Below are 21,198 nucleotides of genomic sequence, written 5' to 3' on the forward strand. Positions count from 1 at the left end.
GGTGCCAGCAAGCAGTGTCAACAGCTGTCAGGTGTGACAATTCTTCAGCTGCCTACTGTCAAGTAGCTCAGAAGATTTCTTAATGCCCCTTGCCAGCCAACCCTTTCCCCAAAGTAACCACTTTTTGGACCTAAATAAGTCAGATGCATTTTTGCTGTGTGTAATAGTAGCATATTCTTTTTCACTGCTCTGAAGAATCTCCTTGAATGAAAATGGCAGTTTTATATATCGTTAATGATTTCAGAGAGAGGAGGGGAGAGGAAGAGAGAGATAGAAATATCAATGATGAGAGAGAGTCATTTGATCGACTGAGGCATGTTCTAGGTGCTTTGTTGAATTGAAATAGTTATAGTGGTCATTCCTGTTTTGGTCTCAAACTCATGTACAATAAATACATCATTAATTATGATGTTAGCTGTAAGGATTTTTGTAGCTACCCACTGACAGCAGAGGAATTGAGCTACTAATCAATAATCAAAAGATAATTGAGAAAATCCTAAATGTTTGGAAATTAAGCAATATAATTCTAAACAGGGCTGGGACTAGGGTGAGGGAAGCCAGAAGCCTAAGTGCAAAAGTGCCGTCCCTGAACTTTCACAGAATTCAAGTTTCTGAGGAAAGATTTTGAGGAAAATATAAAATGAAGTCACTTTAAGCTGCTAAAATTATAAACATGAAAGCTGAGAAATGAGGAGAGATTTTATTCTTATTCTAACTAGCCTGGGAACGTAAACTTTTGAACTTTCCAGCCCCCAGTAAATGCCTGTATATACATAAAAGTTCATTGTGTGTCAACAGCTGGAGATATACCAGACCCCCAGATAATGCTCTGATTAGCTCCTGAAAGACTCACATACCCAGACCACTCGGCATCTACCTGACATCCATTATCCAGACCACTGCTACCCATCCTGGACCAATTCTAGGCCTAAGAGTGGACTGATTATGCTAAAAAATGTACTTTTTAGCCCGGCCGGTGTGGTTCAGCGGTTGAACATTGACCTATGATTCAGGAGATTGAGGTTCAATTCCTGGTTAGTGCACATGCCCGGGTTGCGGGCTCCATCCCCAGAAGGTGGTGTGCAGGAGGGAGCCGATCAATGACTCATCATTGATGTTTCTATCTCTCTCTCTCCCCCTTCCTCTCTCTGAAATCAATTAAAAAAGAATGTACTTTTTACTATAATGGCCCTTAACTTTTCTTTCTTCTTTGGGACACTTCTGGGTTTTTGACTAGCTCTGTTTCCAGTTTGCAAACTGTCAGACTTCTGAATAAATCTTTATCACTTATTTCTAGCAAAGCCTCCAGAATCTTTTTTGAGTTTCTTTGACATACAAAATGTATATATTTAAAAAGAAAAATTGGGAAAATAATGATTTAAATCAGTGCTGTCCATAAAAGCATTTGCACTGATGGAAATGTTTTATATTTGCTCTGTGTACATTCAATAATTGCGTGTCTTATAGATACTCTCCCCTTAATGAGACTCCATGCCCCATCCTGAGTGTAGGCTGGATTTAGTCACTTGCTTTCAAAGAATGATATACGGAAAGTGAAAAAAAGTAACTTTATAGTGGAGAAACTAGTGCTAAGTAATACTGGTGGCAGGTATCTCTGATGGGAAGTTACGAGAAGTATATATCACCTCTGTGGTAGAATTCTAAACCTGACCTTTAAGGACTCTTTAAACCCATCAAGGTCATGTAGAACAAAGAAAGTTTAAGAAACTTTCTAGAACAGGTTAAGGAGACGCTGTAGCAAAAATCACTGGAACCCTGTATGGGAATCTGGAACAGAAAAAAGGACAATTAGTGGAAAAACTAGTGAAATTTGAATAAAGTCTGGAGCTTATTTCATTGTAACTTACTGAAGGATACTGGAGTAATTTTGAGGCCTAAATGAGTCATTTCACATATATACATTTTAAACATTGCAAATATTTTTATATCTACATCTACATTTTTATGGTATATATTACTAAACAGAAATCTTCCAATACAAAGGATCAATAATATTTATACTGTATCTGACCATAATGCAACAACATGAGAAATTGATCAAGGAACAGCTTTTAAAAATCTCATGGATTTGGAAAATAAATACCATATTATTATATAACCCTTGCATGAAAAGAGAATCACTAGGGAAATTAGGACATACTTGGAATTAAATGATAATGAACATACTATAAAGCAAAAATTGTGGAACGCAGTTAAATTGGCACAAGTAAATTGAGGTAAATTTATAGGATTACATAAAAAGAAATAAAGGAATTTAAACAAATTAGTTATTTATCTCAGAAAGTTTTAAAAAGGAACAACAGAACCTATAGAGATATGGAAGAAATAAATAATAAAGAGTGGAAGAAATAAATAAAATAGAGGGGGAGAAATGACATTATAGATGAACAAAACCAAAAAGTGTTATTTCAAAAGATTATTAAGATATAGTTCTGGCAGAATTGAGCAATTAAAAATAATTCTGTGAGGTCCAGACAGTAAATATTTTAGGCTTTGTGAACATGACCTCTGGCAGTGAGGCAACTTTGCTGTTAGGTAAGGAAAGCCGCCACAGACAGTATCTAAAGGAATGGCCAGGACCTGTGTGCAATAAAACTTTATTTATGGACACTGAAATTTGAATTTCATATAATTTCACTTTACAAGATAATACTCTTTGTGGGTTTTCCAGCCATTAAAAAATGTAAAGCTCTCCCTGGCCAGTGTGGCTCAGTTGGTTGGACACGGACCCGCACAGGGCGGAAAGGCTGCCAGTTGGATTCCTGGTCAGGCCACACGCCCTGGTTGCGGGCTTGATCCCAGGTCGGGGGTGTGCAGGAGGCAGCTTTGGCTCTCACATGGATGTTTCTCTCTCTCTCTAAACATCAATTTAAAAATCTTCCAAAAAATGTAAAGCTCATTCCTAGCTTGCTGCGAGCTTCACAAAACCAGGCTGCAGGCTGCAGGCTGCATTGGATTGGCCCCAGATGCAACTTGAAGAGAACGGAGGGCAAGATGCAGTTGCATGGTCCAGTTCCCTACGCCAAGGGCAGGCACACAGTGCTCCTGTGGAAAAGAGACCACACTTGAGCACCCTGAGGGGCGCGCCAGGTGGGCAAGCCTCTCCCCTGGTGGACTGCGAGCCTGTCCTCTGGGCCTGAACCCCGGCCTCTGTGTCTCCCTGGCCTCCCAAGACCCTTCCAGGGACTCAGCTATCCGCTGCCCGCAGCCCTCTTGGCCTGACCGCGTCCTCAGTGGTCCCCGCCGGGAGCCAGAGCGCGCGCATGCGCCCGGCCCATCCTCGCGGCCAATCAGATCGCAGCGCCCGGAGCCCTGGCGGCCTCACGCCCGCACCTGGCAGCCAGTCACTGGTTCCAGCGGGCGCTGGTGTGGAGGCGGCGGCGCCTGGGGCCTGAGGAGACGTCGTCGCCTCGGGCTGCACCCGGGGAGCGCCTCGGCCGGCGCGGGGAGCGCCGCGCACCCGGGCTGGTAAGGACGGGGCGTGGCGCGGCGCGGTCCAAGCGTTCCTTGAGGGGAGGTGAAAGGGATTCCGCGGCTGCACGGGTCACGCACGACACCCGCGCCGGTCCTTGCACTGCCAAGCGGCCTGTCCCCGTGTCGCGCCGGGGGAGCGGCCGCCGTGTGCGGATCTGAAGCCCCTTCTCTCACTCACATACACACACACTCTCACATACACACACACACACTCACACACTCCCCTCCCTAATCGCCTCAGGCGCCGCTTCCTGGCAGCCTCTCCTCCCCCACCGCGGCCCCATCCCCCAGGTCTGGAGCCAGGGCCTGTCCGGGCGCCTGTGCCCTCCCCTCCCTCTGCTCCCGCGCGGTCCCGTGCGGGGCTTCCCCTCGTGGTGAAAACCTCACACCGATTTTGCAACCAGCGGCGCCCCCATCCCGAACATCTGTAGATCCAGACCCTTTAAGGCCCTGGAAGCGCTTCAGCATCCGTTTATCGGTCTCTGTCCCCCGACCCAGCGCCCGGTTCTCTTCCCGAGCCTGCTTGGGCTCTAGCGCACCCCGGGCCCTACCAGAGTGTCTCCGAGGGCGGGGACGGGGTGAGGGGGGCTTTTGTTTGGCCCCTTCCCAGATGCTTTCTTTCCTGACATAGGGTAGGCTGCAGGAAGAGTTCTGTTTTCTTTTCCACCAGAACGTCACATACGTTCATTGCAGATGTAGGAGCAACGTGAAAAGCAACACGTTAACTTAACTACACCAAGGAAACTTAGCCATTGACGTATTTTTACAGTTATCCCCTCCAAAGAACTCGGGGAGCTTTTCTTTTCCACCCCGTTTCCCACGGTTGCCCAGTAGTTTTGTGGGTTGTTTTTTTGTTTTGTTTTGTTTTGTTTTTGAGGACTTCCAATTGATGGCCTCTGGGGATATTTCAGAACTTCTTTCCCCAAATGAAAACTAATCTGTATATTGCATAGTCCCGTTCAGTAAAAACGGTATGTCTGGAAAAGTATGATGGGCATATCCTGTGATCATCCAGTTAATAGAATTGTCTTACCTCAGTGGTGATTTTTTTATGATGTTCCAGAATAACCTACTCAATACGAGGCATTCACGATTTCAGTCTTTACTGACTCATAGGCGTGTGAACTGGTACCCAGCTTCTACCCCGTCTATATCCAAATCCTCCATAAGTGGGTGGAATTATTTAATGTAAGTCTGCATTGAATTTCTAGAGATAAGGTCACCCACCTCTTCTTGGTATTGCCAGGAGACACCGTTACAATTGGAGATTTCCCTTCCAATTGTAAAATGTCTTTTACAAGGAGTAACTTCTACTTGGTTTTCAGTTTCTCTGAAGTCTGGTGTTTCTTAAAATTAACCAGCCTAAAATAATTCTTAGGGCAAACAGACACATTTAGAGTGACAAATTCTGTTTTCCTATAGCTTTTAGGTTACAAACCTGTACAGCATGTTACTGTGCTGAATACTGTAGGCAGTTGTAACAATGATAAATATTTATATAATATGTAGCACTATGACATCAGTAGGCAATAGAAATTGTTTAGTTCTATGGTAGGCTGTTAGAAAGACATGAGCAGAGCAAGGATGATGGGCCAGGGACAGAAGGTCACCAGGGCGGAAAGTCCTGGGTGCCTAGCAAAGGACAACTGTAGGGTGGGACCTTGTCCCAGGGTGACATTTCCTCCCTTAGCATATCATTGGTCATGAAGTTTGGACCCCCTGACCTTTCCTCCCTAGAGATAACATCTAGGCCTCAGTTGTGTTTCAGCTCCAGGCCACAGAGCAGCAGCAAAACCAGACAAGCTATCCCATGGCTGACCTCAAGGACCAGCATTGAATAATGACCCTCTGCCCTGGTCCCGACCAATCAGTTAGTGGAGACCTAGACCCTGAAAGGACACACCTGGAAAGCTGCTGAATATTCTATTAAGATCTTCCCCTGGGACCTCCTCTAAAATCTCCACCCTTAAAACCCTTAAGGTGGAGGACCCTGAGCACTCTCCCTCCCGGGAACACACCCAACCGAGCCTTTCCCTTTTCCTTTCTCTTTCCTTTCCCTTCCCCTCCCACCCTCCTAGACATATTACCATTAATTCCTCACTCCCAAGCTCCAAGGGCCCTTCCTTTACCTCTATAACTTGTTTCCTAAGCCCGTTTCTTCTACGAATTACTACTTCTGCCTCTGTGATTTTTCAAATAAATGTTCTCTTACAGTTTGAGTCTGGCTCTGAATTCTTTCCTAGCCAGAACTGAAGTACCAGCGTTGTTGAACTCAGGTCCAGTCTGACCCCATGGGTCTAATACCTGATTCCATTCCTGCCACCTGCAACAGTTCCATTATAATCTTGTAGGTCTGTCTTTGTATATGTAGTCTGTCTCAACTGAAATGTTATGCGGCACATGACTATAGGTAATTTGGTCTTCCAAATCTTTAGTATCAGAAAAATGTCCACTCTGCAAGAAGTATCCTTCCATCCCTAGGAAGGTATGCCTCCACTGCAAATTTATAAATTGACCCCCTGATATCAGCTTAATTCTCTTTGTTGGCTAGATCAGTTTGCATTGTTACCATAATTCTAACTCTTTGTTACATGAATGAAGTCTGCTTAGGGGCTTTGAATTTAGTATTATTACCAGAAAGGGGACCTGGCCCTAAATGGGTCTGTCTAGGGCTGGCTGGTAGTGTGCGGGTTCTTTTTTTTTTAAATATAAGTTGATTTCAGAGGGAGGGAGAGGGAGAGAGAGAGAGAGAAACATCAGTGATAAGAGAGTTGTCATTGATCAGCTGCCTCCTGCACGCCCCCAGCTGGGGATCGAGCCCACAACCCTGGCATGTGCCCTGACTGGGAATTGAACCACAATCTCCTGGATCCTAGGTCGATGCTCAACCGCTGAGCAACGCCTGGCCGGGCAGTGTGTGGGTTCTTGACTTTGTGCAGGAAAGATTTCCCAGTACAAGTCCAGGTGATTCTTCGAGGATGTTTATTAAAGCTGGGGACAGTGAAACAAGGAAGGGCCTAGGATAGAAGGAGAGGGACTAGGTAGGGAAATAATCCTGGGCTGGGCTGCTTTGGCTCACTAAGAAGTCAGAGAAAAGGGGCCTTTGGGACAGGTTCAGGCGGTTAGTTCAGGATGAGTTGCCGCTGCCCATTGCTCCCTGATAGCAAGCCTGGTGGGGTCCTTTAGAATTTAGGGATGCATGCCTGTCTGGGAAGAAGAGGGGGAAGAAGAACAGACACTGAATCGTTTGTCTTGAGGCTTTTATCTCTCTCTCTTGCAGGAAGGAATCTTCCGGGAGGTGTCAGGGAACAGTTTCAGCAGAATATTCATCAGTTTTCCAGGTATGTTCTTTCAGGAGTTCTTTTGTTATTGCAGCTGGTCCAGGCATTGCCTACGTGGTTTTGCAGCTTTTCTGGGTGTTGACTGAAATACAACTGAGGCCTAAATGTTATCTCTAGGGAGGTGACCTTCTGTGTCTGCTGTAAATTGCTGGGCCAGTTTGTTCAGCTCTCTGTTTCGGTTTCCCTGTTCCACTTGTCCTGGCTTACTAGCCTGTCTCAGTTTCAGTTACTGGGATGTGGGGGAGGAGAGTGGTAAGCATTTTTTTTCTTTAATTGAGATATAAATTCACATAAGGTAAAATTCACTCTTTAGGGTTTGAAATTGAAGGACACTTGTGATGGCAATGAGGGCCCATTTGTGTGAACCAGATATTCTCCATCTCAAAACCTATAACTTAATTATATCTGCAGAGATCCTTTTTCCAAATTAGGAAACATGTACATGCTTCAGGGAATAGGACCTGTTACTTTGTGTGTGTTTGTATTCAACCTACTATGGCTCCTTGTTCCTTTTTTCTCCCATCCCATGAGAACTACTGGTTTATTTCTGTCTGTGAGGATTTGCCTTTTCTAGATGTTTTATGTAAGTGGAACCATAGACTATGTGGACTTCTGCGTCTGGCTTTATTCACTTATCATGTTTACAAGGTTCATTCATATCATACATGTGCCGTGGTGCTTTATTAGTTTTTATGGCTGAATAATATTCCATTGTATTACCACAGTTTGTGTATCCATCCATCAATTAATGAACATTTGGATTGTTTGCACTTTGTGGCTACCATGAATAATGATGCTTGAACATTGTTGTGCAAGGTTTTGTGTAGATTTATGTTTTCAGTTTGTTGCTGCATATATCTAGGAGTGAAATCGCTGGATCGTATGGTAACTCTGTATTTAATTGTTGAGATACTGCCAACTGTTTTCCAAAGTGGCTGCACCATTTTACAGCAGTTGCACCAGCAGTAAATGAGGATTCCAAATTCTCCCCATCTTCTGAAACACTTGTTATTGTCCCTCTTTTTGATTATAGCCAATAGTGGGTATGAAGTAGTATCTGATTGTGATTTGATTTATGTTTCCCTAATGACTAATCGTGTTGAGCAGTAATTCTTGTGCTTATTGGCTATGTATGTATCTTCTTTGGAGAAATGTCTGTTTATATCCTTTGCCCATTTTTTTAATGAATTTTTTTATTGTGCTAAAAAGCCCATAACATAAAATTTACCATCTTAACCATTTTTAAGTGTTAAGTATATTCACAGCATTTTGAAACAGATCTCTGGAACTTTTTCATGTTGCAAAATTGAAACTCTACTCATTAAACAACAAACCCCCTTTTCCCTCTCTCCCTGGATCCTGGTATCCATCTACTATTCAACTTTTTGTTTCTTTTCTGTTGCTTTGACTACTTTAGATACTTCATATATGTGAAATCATACAGTATTTGTCTTTTTTGTGGCTGGCTTATTTCATTTACCACATGTCCTCAAGGTTCATGCATGTTGCAGCATGTGACAGAATTTCCCTTTTATGGCTGAAAAATATTCCATTGTATGTATATATCACATTTTAAAAAATGATTCTTCAGTTGATGGACATTTGGGTGGCTTCCACCTCTTGGTCATTGTGAATAGTGCTGCTGTGAACATGGACATACAAATAACTCTTGAAATCCTGCTTTCATTTATTTTGGGTATATATCTAGACGTGGGATTGATGGATCATATGGTAGTTCTATTTTTAAATCTTTGAGGAACTTCTGTACTGATTTCCATAGCAGTTATACCATTTTACAGTCCAACTTTAGTGGAAAAGGATTCCAATTTCTTCGTGTTCTTGCCAACAGTTGTTATTTTCTATTTATTTTTATAGCAGCCATCCTAATGAATGTGAGGTGATACAGTATCATAGTTTATTTTTTACTTTGTCATTTATTCTTTTGGTGTCTTGTTTAAGAAACTATTTACTACTTTTTTTAAAAAAAGAGTTATATAGTTTTAGCTCTACATTTAGTTCTACGATCACTTTAAGTTACTTTTTGTATATATGGTGTGTGGCAGGGGTCCAGTCTGAATTCTATTCCATTGATCTGTGTTTTTTATTTTTTTAAAATCCTCACCCAAGCATATGTGCTTTTGTTTTTTTAAATTGATTTGAGAGAGAGAGAGAAAAAAAACACACATCTATCGGTTGCCTTCTGAACGTGCCCTGTCTGGGGATCAAACCTGCAACCTGGATATGTGCCCTGACCAGCAATCGAACTCACTATCTTTTGATGTATGGGGTGATGCTCCAGCCAAGTGAGCCACTTCACCAGGACAGTATTTTATTCCTTTTAATGCTGTTATAAATGTAATTTCATTTTCAGAGTCCTAGTGTATAGAAATAGAAATGATTTTTTTGTATTAATCTTATTTTCTGCAACTTGGATGAACTTACTGATTCTAATGCTTGAATGTGTGAATTCCTCAGGATTTTCTATATACAAAATCATGTCATCTCCAATGTCCAATTTAGTTTTGCCTCTTCTTTTCTAATCCGAGTGCTCTTTTACTTGCCTGATTACCCTGGTTATAGAATATTCAATATAATGTTGAATCAAAGTGGTGAAAGTGGACAGTCTTATCTTTTTCTGGTATTAGAGGGAAAGCTTTCAGCTTTTTACCATTAAATATGATGCTAGCTGTAGGTCTTTTACAGACACCCTCTGTCTGAATTGGAAAATCCCCTTCTGTTCCTAACTGTTGAGTGTTTTCCTTCCCATCATGGGGAAGATTTTGTCAAATACTTTTTCTGCAGTCGTATGTGGCTTTTCTTTTGTCCTTTATTCTATTAAAATGATGTAATATTGGTAGATTTTCGTATAATGAACCAACTTCGCATTACCTTATGTAAATCCCACTTGGTTGTAGTGTATGATCCTTTTTATATGTTGTTAGAAATTGTTTGCTAGTATTTTGTTGAGAATTTTTGCCTGTGTGTTATAAGTGATCCTGACTTTGTCTGGCTTTTTATTACTTTTTGCATTTTCAGGGTCTGTCTAGGCCGTAGCATATATCAATATTTCATTACTTTCATGACTGAATAATATTATTCCATTGTATGTATATACCACAGTTTGTTTTATCCATTCATCTATGATCGACATTTGTGTTTACACTTTTCCACCTTCTGAATAGTGCTGCTATCAACATGCATGCACATTACATGTACTTACTCGAATGTTTTCAATTATTTTGGGTATATACCTAGAAGTAGTCTTTTGTAGTCATGTGATCTTTCTATGCTTGACTTCTTAAGGAATTGCCAAACTGTTTTCCACAAAAATCCTCTGATTTTTGCAAGTACTTGGTTAATTTCCAGGATCTAAAAAAACTTGATTTTGTAAAGTTTGCTTTTAGGAAGGAGTGGATTTTTATACTTCCTTATCTTGCCATTCCCCTCTGAACTCACCTTGTTGCTGGCATTTAACAAATTGACATTGGTATGTTTTCTTTAGTTGTCTTTTTTTGTGGTTCTCCATAGGCCCTCTTTAAGTTGATCACCACTCACATGATAACTTCTATACCCTTTCCAAACAGTCTTAGTGAAAGAACTTGCCTCTGATCTAAGAGGCCACTTTTAGGTTGAACTGTCACTCTGCTCATATCTCCTTTGTGTGATGTCTTCTAAGATGCTATTCTTGAGAGGAAAGGAAGGAAAGGGAAAACAGCTGAATTTCTCCCCTGCCTGGGAGAAGATCCCATGTAGGACTAACCATACTACTTTGAAAAAGTCTTGCCCAAACTCTTGGTCCCAATGATGAAATCTGGCCCCAGCCATCATTCTCCTGACTCCCAAAATAGCAGGGCTCTGACTTTGCTATACTAGTATACTTCAGTGGCTCCCAGACTTGAAAATTGGCTATTTATCAGGTTTCATCATTTCCTACCCATTTCTTCAACCCACCTTTCTTTGTTGAATTTATTTATAATTCTAGATAACTGTGGTTTTTTTAAATGACTACTTGAGTGCTTATTGTGTGCCAGGACTGTTCTAGGCACTAGGGAGAAATCAGTGGACAAAACTGACAAAAATAACAAAACAAACGAAAAAACAAAACAACTTCTCCAATGGAAGGGTCCAGTGGAAGAAGAAGCATAGTAAATACAATAAATATGTACATTCTCTGGTGAAATAACAGGTGATGTTATGAAATTAGGAAAATTATAATAGAGCTGTGTCATGGGGTTGAATGGTTGCTAGATAGGAGTGTTGTAATTTTAGATAGATGGTCAGAGTAAGTTTCATGGAGAGGTAAGTTTGGACGTGGGCTTGAAGGAGATAGAAATGTTACCCATGAGGATATCTGGGAGACAAGAGTTTCAGGCAGAAAACCTGAATGGAATGTTTACGAAGCAGCAAGGAAGCCGCTGTGGCTGAATTAGAGTGAATGATGTTAGAATAGTGGGGAGAAGAGGTCAGAGAGGCACCAAGAATGGAAATGGTGGTGAGGGCCTATAAATCTTTGATGCTTCTCTAGTACATTAGTACATTCTTTAGAAATAGTCATGTCTTCTGACAAAGAACAACCTTGGTTTAGTAGTAGTTTTCATCCTAGACTCCCAAGTTTGCTTAGGCCCTATTTGTGTATTTCCCTACCATCCTGAGCTGATTTATGAAAAAGAAAACAAAAGTAAAAAAAAATTATGAAAAAATTATCTTTGTTTTACTTAGTTACCCTAGGATGGAATGCAAATGTTTACTGCAGTTTTAAGGATCCTGTGAAGCTCCCATTTCCCCAAGGATCTGTGTTTAATTGGCATTAAATTCTAAGGCAGCAAATGTGTGGGGGTTAATGGAGGAAGGGAGAAGGACAGTGGTGGGGAAGGGACAAAGATGCTGTGGGTGGGGAGAAAGTGAGGGAGGTGGAACAGGAACTTGGAGGAGCAGCACTGGGGTGAAAAGAGTCAGCCGCAAGGGAAGATGGTGAGGTTAGGCACCAGAGGAGTCCTGGTGGCCTAATCTTAGGAAGTTACTCAAGGACAGAAGCCTGAGAAAAGCTGGTGATAATAACAAAGACCCACTAAAAGGGCCATTGTTTAAATGCACTGCAATAACCTGGGAGGTGGGTCATCACCAGCTGACCTGTCAGTTGTCTTTGGAATGAAACCTTCACGTTGGCTCCTCCCACAGCCCTTGGCAATTTCCTTGGTGGGGTGGTGTGAAGTGATTTTTTAGGACTGACCCCTTAGATCTAGTAGGTCTTTACAGTTCTAGCCTTTTAACCCCAATATCTCAAGATTCTGATAAATTGTAGAAAATAAGGACACTAGAGAAGTGGTAAGAAAATTCCCATGTTCTAATGTCATGCTTGATTTAAATGAACTCATTAATTTATTTGCTTTATGTCTGGTTCTTTTTCTACTCTTAACTTTGCATCTTGAATTATTGGATGGATGGAAGGGGAATCACTATGGAAAATAGCTAGAAATCCAACCAAATTGAATTGAATCCAAATGCAGCAATCTTACTAGAACTTGTTTATTTCAATGTTTTCTTTTTTTTAACGGCAGGAATTTGTCATAATTTGGGAGGCTGGGAAGTCCAAGATCAAGGTATCGGCTGATTTAGTTCCCCAGCTAGTGCTCTCTTCCTGGTTTGAAGACAGCAGTCTCTTCCCCGTGTCTTCATTGGGGGTGGGCTGAGAGGAAGCAAGCTCTCCAATCTCTTCTTCTAAGGGCACTAATCCCATCATAAGAGCCCCACCCTCATGGCCTCATCTAAATCTGATTACCTCTCAAAGACCCCATCTCTAATGCCCTTATGTTGGGGTTTAGGGCTTCAACACATGGATTTTTTTGGGAGGGGGATTCAGTTCAGTCCATAGCAAAACCTAAAATACATTGCCAAGAGTGGGAGGAATCATTTAACATTTAGGAATAAAGGAATGATATAATTACAGTGGTATTTTAAGATTCAGATAGTGGTGATTTCCTGTTTAATTTGAAGGATAGACAGATAAGACAGAACAATTTGGAGTGTATTACAGATGTACAAACATGAAGTAACTGGTGGACCTAAACCTAGAATTTGAGGGGAGGAGCTTTAATAGGAATGGAAGTGATATGTAGTTAGAATGACCAGTGCTCTAAAAAGTTAGTTAGAATCACTATTAAGTTTCTGTGATTAATTTGATGGGAGCTGGGGGAGGTTAGAACAGGTTTTATAAAGTAGAAGGAGAGTAAAAATGAATCCAATGAGGTTCTTTGATCCTTGGAGACTAAGCAATTAATAGCAGCATCGTCAGAAAATAGACATTAATTAAGTTAAAGTTCTCTTGGAATGAACACAGAACCAGAATTCAGGAATCACACATTATAGTGCTAACTCTATTTCCAAATCCTACATATAACTTTAGGTGAATCATAAACTTCTAGGCTTTAGAAGTCTATCCTCAGATAATTCTGATGGTCATATTACTTGTCAAATTATTTTCTGAGTTTTATGGTGTTAGGAAGAATGTTAATACTTTTGATATATATATATATATATATTTAGAGAGGATATTAAAGTATAAATGTAGAATCACCTAGAAGGTAGTTACTAGGAATGTACAAGTGATCCTGTGAAGAGGGTTAGATTAAGGAAGAAGTCCCACAGAACCTTTCTGATTGCCACAACCAGGGGATTGGTACTGGCATTAACAGGTAGAAGCCAGGGATGCTGCTGAATGTCCTATATGGACTCGATATTCCCCCACAACAAAGAATTATCTGGTCCAAATTGTCAATAGTACTTAGATTGAGAAACACTGAACTATGTGGCATCATTCTTGACTTAAATGACTGAAGTTGTATATAGACAGACAAACCCATTTTTGTTGACTCCAAAGAGCAATGTTTTCAAATCTGCATCATGTTTTCTTGCATTACATATCCTAATTATCTACTTGATCTTAGTTTTAAAGCTATAAATCACTATTTATGACACATTAGACTGTAAGCTTCATACATTTACCACTTTTTTTCTTTATGCATTAAGTACTGTCAGTGCTTGCTAGTGTCAGATCAGTGTTGGGCAGGCAAAATATAGTTGTGGAATAGTGAGGGAAAGAATAATTTTTATTATGCTTAATATTATATATCTTTTAAAAATCTATTCCAAGTTGGTGCACACATTTGCAGGATTAGATATCTGTATGTTCCAAAATTATATAATTAAATTAATGAGAGGTGCATGGCACATATTAGATGCAGTTTAATCTTTATAGATTGGATTATGCTGGTTTGAAGATATCCACATTGGGCTATAATGAATTCTGACATTGTTTTCAGAAGTTGGTGATTTATGAACTGTGGTTTAAAGTGCCTACATTTGTTAGCCTAAAACCAGTGTTTTTCAAACTATTGGTAGTGTTACCCATTGATGAATCATAATTGAATTTATGGGTCATGGTCAATTTAGGAAAAATGAAATAGAAAATATTAGAATAAGCATCCCATGTAGTAAAGGCAATTATTATTTATATGTGTTTATGTAGTGGTTCACCATATAATGGGTTTTGTTTCTACTATAGATTGTAGTAAAAAATGTTTGTAATAAGCTAACAGCTTTAAATCTTTTATTGACCTATAGAGTTTCTGATGTGGACAAGGTTCTCAGAGTAAATTCATAGAAAACATCAAATTAATGGAGCACAATCTGCTCTACAAATCAAGGGTCTTAATAAATACTACTTATTAATTCATTTAACAAATTATGTATTTGTTGATCTCCTGTGCTGAGGATATAGCAGTCAACAAAGAGAATCTGTGCCCTTTGAAGTTTATATTTTATTGGATAGACAATAGAAATAATCAAGATAAATAAACAAAGTTTATAATACCTTAGGTGGTAATAAGGGATTAAAGGTGAAAGAAGGGAAGAGATATCAGGACTTAGAAGTTGGTTGGAGTGTTTGAGAACCTCTCTCAGAAGACTTGGCACAGAGCCCTGAATGTGTTGAGGAGCCAGCCATGCAGATATATGGATGGTGAGCATTCATATTAGAGGAACAGCACATACGGAGGCCCTAAGCAAGGTAAAGCATTCTTCTTGTGTTCAAGAAGTAGCAAGGAGGTTAGTGTGGCTAGAGTGTAGTGGATATGAGGAGGGTGAGATAATTGGATGGAGTGTGATATGCATGGTTGGAAGCATGATGTTATAGGCATTGGATGGATTTGGCCCTTCACTGGGTTAACCAGAAAGCCATTAGAGAGTTTTGAGCTGAGCAGTGATATAATCTGATTTGTTTTAAGAGAATCACTTTGCCTACCATATGGAGAAGACACTGAGGTAGGGTGCAGGAGGGAGAAAGCACTGTTGGATTTAACTTCAGTGGACAAGTTAGGACTGGAGGGAGAAATTTAGGAGATACCAGTGAATGGATTATAATTAAGGCCTTGAGTTGGGATGAAATTATCAAGAGAGTTCATTCCCAGTTTGTTAGGTGTGTGCTAAGTACTTGACATTGAGTTATACTGTGGGTTAACTATCTGTAGGTATTCTTAGCCTATTCTTTGAATTTCACACTTTTGTATATTAATATTTATGAAATTAGTATGTATGAATCCAATGAGAATGTGCATTTAATGTAGATTTTCCTCAATTCTTCTACAAAACAAACTGCCATTGAATAGTTGGTGCTTTTTGAAAAGAGCTGTTACCTTAACTCTAAGAAATAAGAATTTTTGCCTTTAAGATACAAAAACACATTTAAAAGTTATAAACTTGCCAAAGAAGATGCAGTTGCTGTGTGGCTGACTTAGAATTCCAGCTTAACCTTCTCTGATTCCAAAGGCTGTGTTTCTAAACACTATGTAATGATACCTTTGTAAGAAGTACTTGTCCTTTACCTATGATTTCACTTAGTGATTAGTTGTTGGAGGGTGTTTCTTCTTTAATAGAAGAGGTCATAATCAGCATAGGACAGAGCTTAATGCTAGAGTCACACTGACCTGTAATCATAGTTTTGTTTTGTTTTTTTAATTTGTTTTTTTAATCCTCACCCGAGGATATTTTTTTCTATTGCTTTTCAGAGAGTAGAAGGGATGGGGGGGCGGGGGAGAGCAAAGTGAGAGACACATCGATTGGTTGCCTCATGCTCACCAGGGCCAGGGAGGGACTGAACCTGCAACCGAGGTACATGCCCTTGGCCGGAATCGAATTTGGGATCCTTCAGTCCGCTGGCCGATGCTCTAACCACTGAGCCAGACAGGCCAGGGCTGTAATCATAGTTTTAATCTGTCATTTATTCTCTTTGAGTCTTAGTGTCCTTATCTGTGAAATAAGGATGTTTATAACTGTTAGAGGTTTGGAGAGAATTAAATGAGAGAACACATTTTTTTACGTACTTACTGATGTGTAGTGTTGTTTGTACTCAGGTGGCAGTTTATATAAAGGAAGCACTGGGACTTGTGGCCACACCTTTCAAGAATTAAAAAAATTAGAAAATGGAACCATCATGTATGTTATGTGAGGAAGAACAAGAGCCGGAGCCACAGAAGAGCATAGAAGGAAGCAAACAAGTAGAGGAAGATGCCGAGCTGATCTTTGTTGGGGTGGAACATGTAAATGAAGACGCCGAGCTGATCTTTGTTGGGGTGACTTCACATTCAAAACCAGTCGTTTCAAACATTTTGAACAGAGTCACCCCGGGTTCATGTTCAAGGAGAAAAAAGTATGGTCACCTCAGAAAAGATACTGATCACAAATTGCCTGTACATCATGCGACCTCTCCATCAGAAGCAGTGACTGTCTTGCCAGTTCCTGAGTCTGAATCAAGATTAACAGATAGTCCTATTATTATTATTGAGCCTTTGTCTAAGCCTGATTATAAAAGTAATTCACCACAAGTTGTGCCTAATAGCTCTTCAGAGTTATGCTCTCCTTTGATTACATTCACAAGTTCATTGCGGCATCCAGTGGGAACAGCGCTTTCTATAGGAGGTCTGAATAAAAGTCCTTGTGCATCAAAGCGACTTTGCACTTCTGAAGTAAACAGCATAAATCCCAAAAATCCTAAACTCAGTGATGAAATCACAGGGGGACATTCTTCAGTTTTGTCTTCTTCGGGGATCTTTCATACAGTGACTCCTCAGCAAAGCACACCCTCAAATGGTGTTCATACCTCATTAAGCCCTATTCAGAATGGAGCACCCTTTCCAATAGCGTTTCCAAAGGACAGTGTCCAGTTCAAGACTATAAATCCTGCTGGGGAAAATAGACTGACAAAAACAGATTTTTCGAGCCTGGTAAATCAAAACAAGACTGTCGATACCAAGAAAGGAAACCTGATCATGTTACTTCATGACTTTTACTACGGACAGCATCAAGGAGATGGGCAGCCAGAACAGAAGACTCACACAGCCTTTAAATGCTTCAGCTGCTTGAAAGTTCTAAAAAATGTCAAGTTTATGAATCACGTGACGCACCATTTGGAACTTGAGAAGCAGAGGGATGACAACTGGAAAAACCACACCACCTGCCAGCACTGCCACCGGCAGTTTCTCACTCCCTTCCAGATGCAGCGTCACATTGAAAGTGTGCACACTGCCCAGGAGCCCTCTGCTGTCTGTAAAATTTGTGAATTGTCATTTGAAACAGATCAGGTTCTCTTACAGCACATGAAGGACAACCATAAGCCTGGAGAAATGCCCTATGTGTGCCAGGTTTGCAATTACAGATCATCGGCCTTTGCTGACGTGGAAACACATTTCAGAACATGCCATGAAAACACTAAGAATTTGCTTTGTCCGTTTTGTCTCAAAATTTTCAAAGCGGCAACACCCTACATGTATCATTACAGAGGACACTGGGAAAAGAGTATTCACCAGTGTTCCAAATGCCGACTGCAGTTTCTAACTTTCAAGGAGAAAATGGAGCACAAGACCCGGTGCCATCAAATGTTTAAGAAGCCTGAGCAACTAGAAGGATTGCCTCCTGAAACCAAAGTTGTTATTCAAGTATCACTGGGACCTCTTCAAGCAGGGTCAGTGGAAGTAGCATCCATTACTGTAAACACATCTGATTCTGAACCATCACCCCCCCAGGCCTAAAAGTAGAATAAAAAAAACCAAAAAAGCGTTCATCCCATTTTCAGGAAATTTAAAGCAAGTATTTTAATCAAAGTGAAAAACCTCATAAATAAAAAAATACAAACCATACATTAATAGGTTTGAAAATAGTGAAACCAATGGACTATTTATGAGGTTTTTAAAAAAATTCATGAAATACAGTATTGTTTGATATGAATTTTGAGATGTTATTTAAAAATGTGTTACCTGGTTTTTATGTGACTGTATCTGGCTTAACACATAAAAGGTGCTTGTGTGTGTATATGTATGTGAAAGAAAAAAAAGGTCAGAAACCTATTTATTATTTTTCTATTTCATGTTACTTGTGAGTGTGAAAGCTCTTTTTTCTGTATATAGAATCTGTAGAGTTTTTAAAGTAATTTTATTTTTTACTTTTTCCATGCCTTGAAGATTATTATATTAACTCTAGTCAAACTGGAACGGCTTTGTTATGGCAAGGTCCTATTTACTGCTGAACTCCCAAAAGTGCCTCTGTCGTGCGGCCTAAAATAACCTGGCTCTGAAAGCCTGGGTCGGGAGAAGTTGAGGGAGAAGCTGTGGCATGAATGGGACCAGAAAGTGGGAGATTAGTCAATGGAGAGCAGTGGCTCTTTTTCCCAGTCTAGAGAGAGGCACACATTTACTTGTCTTGAAGCAGACAGGCAGAAGGAATACCGTGTCAGTGTCTTTACCCAGCCCAAGTACATCCAAGAAAGCAGAACCATTACAATAAAATGCCTATGTTTGGTGAGGGGTTCCTGCAGACATCAGCCAACCACTGTATCATTGGCTTCAGCTGGAGAAGCAGAGATAGTTAATAGAACGGGGCCCGGTGCCAGTGAACCTCTTGTTGAGTGTTCCACAGGGAATTCCATTTGTTCCTTCCCCTCTCCTTTCTGGCTGGCCTTTGGTCAGAATGAGCTATGTCCCCCACAGCCACAGCAGTGAACAAGTAGAAGTTTCCCAAGGCAAAGAAGCCCTCACATCCATAGTTTGAACTGTACTGGACTCATAGTTTTAACTGAAAAGGGCCAAACTGTATCTGCCCAGTTTGTGGACTGAGCTCAGATTTGAATGGCGGTTGTCCAGGAACAGTAGGTAAATGGATAAAAATAGCCCAGGGTGACTTGCTAAAATTAAGCTTTTTACAGGGCTTTTCCTTATATTTTTCTGTGTTCATGTATCTTATCCTAATTGAACATGTGAAGTTCGTAATTTTTTATCTTTTCTTGTTGGACATGAATGTATTACAGTTAACAGTTACTATTCTCTTGGGTGTATAATTTCCCATTTTATGATATTAATACTTTTTGCGTCTTACTTGACACATTCCAATGTGCAAGAAATGTCCCTTTTATTTCAATAAATATTAGGTAGTAGAGTTACTGCTCTTCATCTGATCTATCCACCTATCTAATATATGAATATACTTTGAGGAGAGCTTCTTCCTTTCCCATTTCCAAGGGTTCTTTCATAGAACTGTGGAGTGCCCGCTCAGTACTGATTTCTGAACATCGGCGGCCTTGGCTGCTTCTGTGGGTTCCCAGGGTTGAGTCTCCCCTCAGTATGTTCAAGTGCCATCCTTTCTTCTATCCCTGACCCAGGTACCTAGCAGCCTCTGTGCACCACTCAAGGAATCCGGGATCCTGGTTATGGATCTAAGCCAGGGGAAACCTTTTTCCCCTGCTTCCTCCTCTTCAAAGGCACCTTATCTCTCCCCACTCCTTTCTTTCTTCCTTAATCTATTTAAATTCTTTACACTTTCACAAAAAGCTGGGAAGTTATAATCATCAAGGGTTTAGCATCCCCCTTAGAGTTGAGGAGGAAGGACTAGACAACAAAGTAGCTGTGAGTGTATTGTCCAGGTTTTAGATAATATCCTCTGTGTGGATTCTGTTGTATTTGCTCAATGCTTGACTAATTCATTGATGGATTTGCACTTTGAACATTTTACTAGGCCCTTTCAGTTAGTTAGCTTGGGCCAAGGCACTTTGCTTAAAATTTTAGCCTGAACCCCTTTCTTTAGGGGTAGAAAAATTGTGTGTGTGTGTGTGTGTGTGTGTGTGTGTGTGTATGTGTTCCACTTGTTCTGGTGTTAGGCGGAAACTTCTGTGCATAACTAGATTTTCAGACTTTGCTACTTATTTCCCTTATTCTGTTTCGATGGTAAAAATATGAAATTTGTTTGTTCTATGTGTTTGTGGTTGCTTAGTTTTATCAACTGTTACTGTTGTTTGCTATTTCACTAAAATATACCCCTAAGGAATACAAATTGTTATTTATTGCCAAGGTTTCAGTGATATGACCCCTGCCTACCTCCTCTCTTTTTCATTCTGTACCATGCTACTCTACCATTTTCCCCAATGATGCACTGTTTTTGACACACTGGCCTTGGTTTTCCTCAAGCAAATCACATTTCTTCCCAGTCCAAAGACTTTGCAACTGCTATTCTTTGTCTTCGAATGTTCTTTCCTTAGACCTGCATGGCTTGCTACCTCAGTTAATTAATCGTTGGACATTTCCTTTGATTCATTAACCTTCATCAATGTTCTTAAAATGACAGTGCCAATGAAATTTGACTCCCACCCCTTTTCTTCTCCTAAAGACACTTTATGTCTCCTCTCTCCTTTTCCCCCTCTCTAATCTAGTTAAATATCCTAGGTTTTCATGAAAAGCTGGGAAGGGATAATTATTAAGGGCTTTGCTTCTCTCTTAGAATTGAGCTAGCTCAAGTCCACTTTTGTGCCTGCAACCAAAAGAAAATTAATAGAGCGAGTTGAGTTCCTTCAGGAGCTTTCTCTGTTTTTCTATTGATATCTCTCTATTTTTTAAAGCAATGTCACTTTGTTTTGTTTACAAATATACTGAATAGCTGTCAAGATTACTATTTTGTTATTACCCTCTGTGAATTTCCGTGTCTATTTGGCTTGCTCGTTCTTTCAGATAAATTTTATTTTATTATTGTTGCCAAAAATTGTAAGTAAAATAGTAATTATAGTAATAAAATGTTATTTTGGAAAAAAAATATTTTTGTTATTTGTCTTTTTATCAATAACATGGCATATTTTTAGTTTAGTTTAAATATATATATATATTTTTTAGCACACTATGTAAACTCTTGGCCTTTCCTCCAATTGTGTTTATTTCTAATCTGACTGCGTTGGCCAGAACTTCAAAACAATGTGAAAATGGGCCCCCTTGTTCTTGGTTTCAATGAAAAATGCTTTACCACTGAAGGTAATGAATATACTGCTTAATGAATG

The 21,198-nt window shown here is 40.2% G+C and overlaps 1 protein-coding gene and 1 gene segment (V, D, J or C); one reads left to right on the forward strand and one right to left on the reverse strand.

Moving 5' to 3' along the window:
• LOC308550065 (immunoglobulin lambda variable 1-40-like) overlaps positions 1 to 21,198 on the reverse strand; it is a 429,946-nt gene that overhangs the window by 139,060 nt on the left and 269,688 nt on the right.
• Positions 3,368 to 20,946, forward strand: ZNF280B (zinc finger protein 280B). The gene is made up of 3 exons (XM_081123422.1): positions 3,368 to 3,489; positions 6,776 to 6,836; positions 16,244 to 20,946. The coding sequence occupies exon 3, from the start codon at positions 16,313 to 16,315 to the stop codon at positions 17,915 to 17,917; it is 1,605 nt and encodes a 534-aa protein (XP_080979548.1). The 5' UTR covers positions 3,368 to 3,489; positions 6,776 to 6,836; positions 16,244 to 16,312; the 3' UTR covers positions 17,918 to 20,946.

The sequence above is a fragment of the Miniopterus schreibersii genome (assembly GCF_964146895.1).
Source record: "Miniopterus schreibersii genome assembly, chromosome: 20".
In the NCBI taxonomy this organism is placed as follows: Eukaryota; Metazoa; Chordata; class Mammalia; order Chiroptera; family Miniopteridae; genus Miniopterus; species Miniopterus schreibersii.

Bases quoted from the DNA above. Each gene is read 5' to 3' on its own strand.
- ZNF280B (XM_081123422.1), top strand. From the start codon at position 16,313: ATGGAACCATCATGTATGTTATGTGAGGAAGAACAAGAGCCGGAGCCA.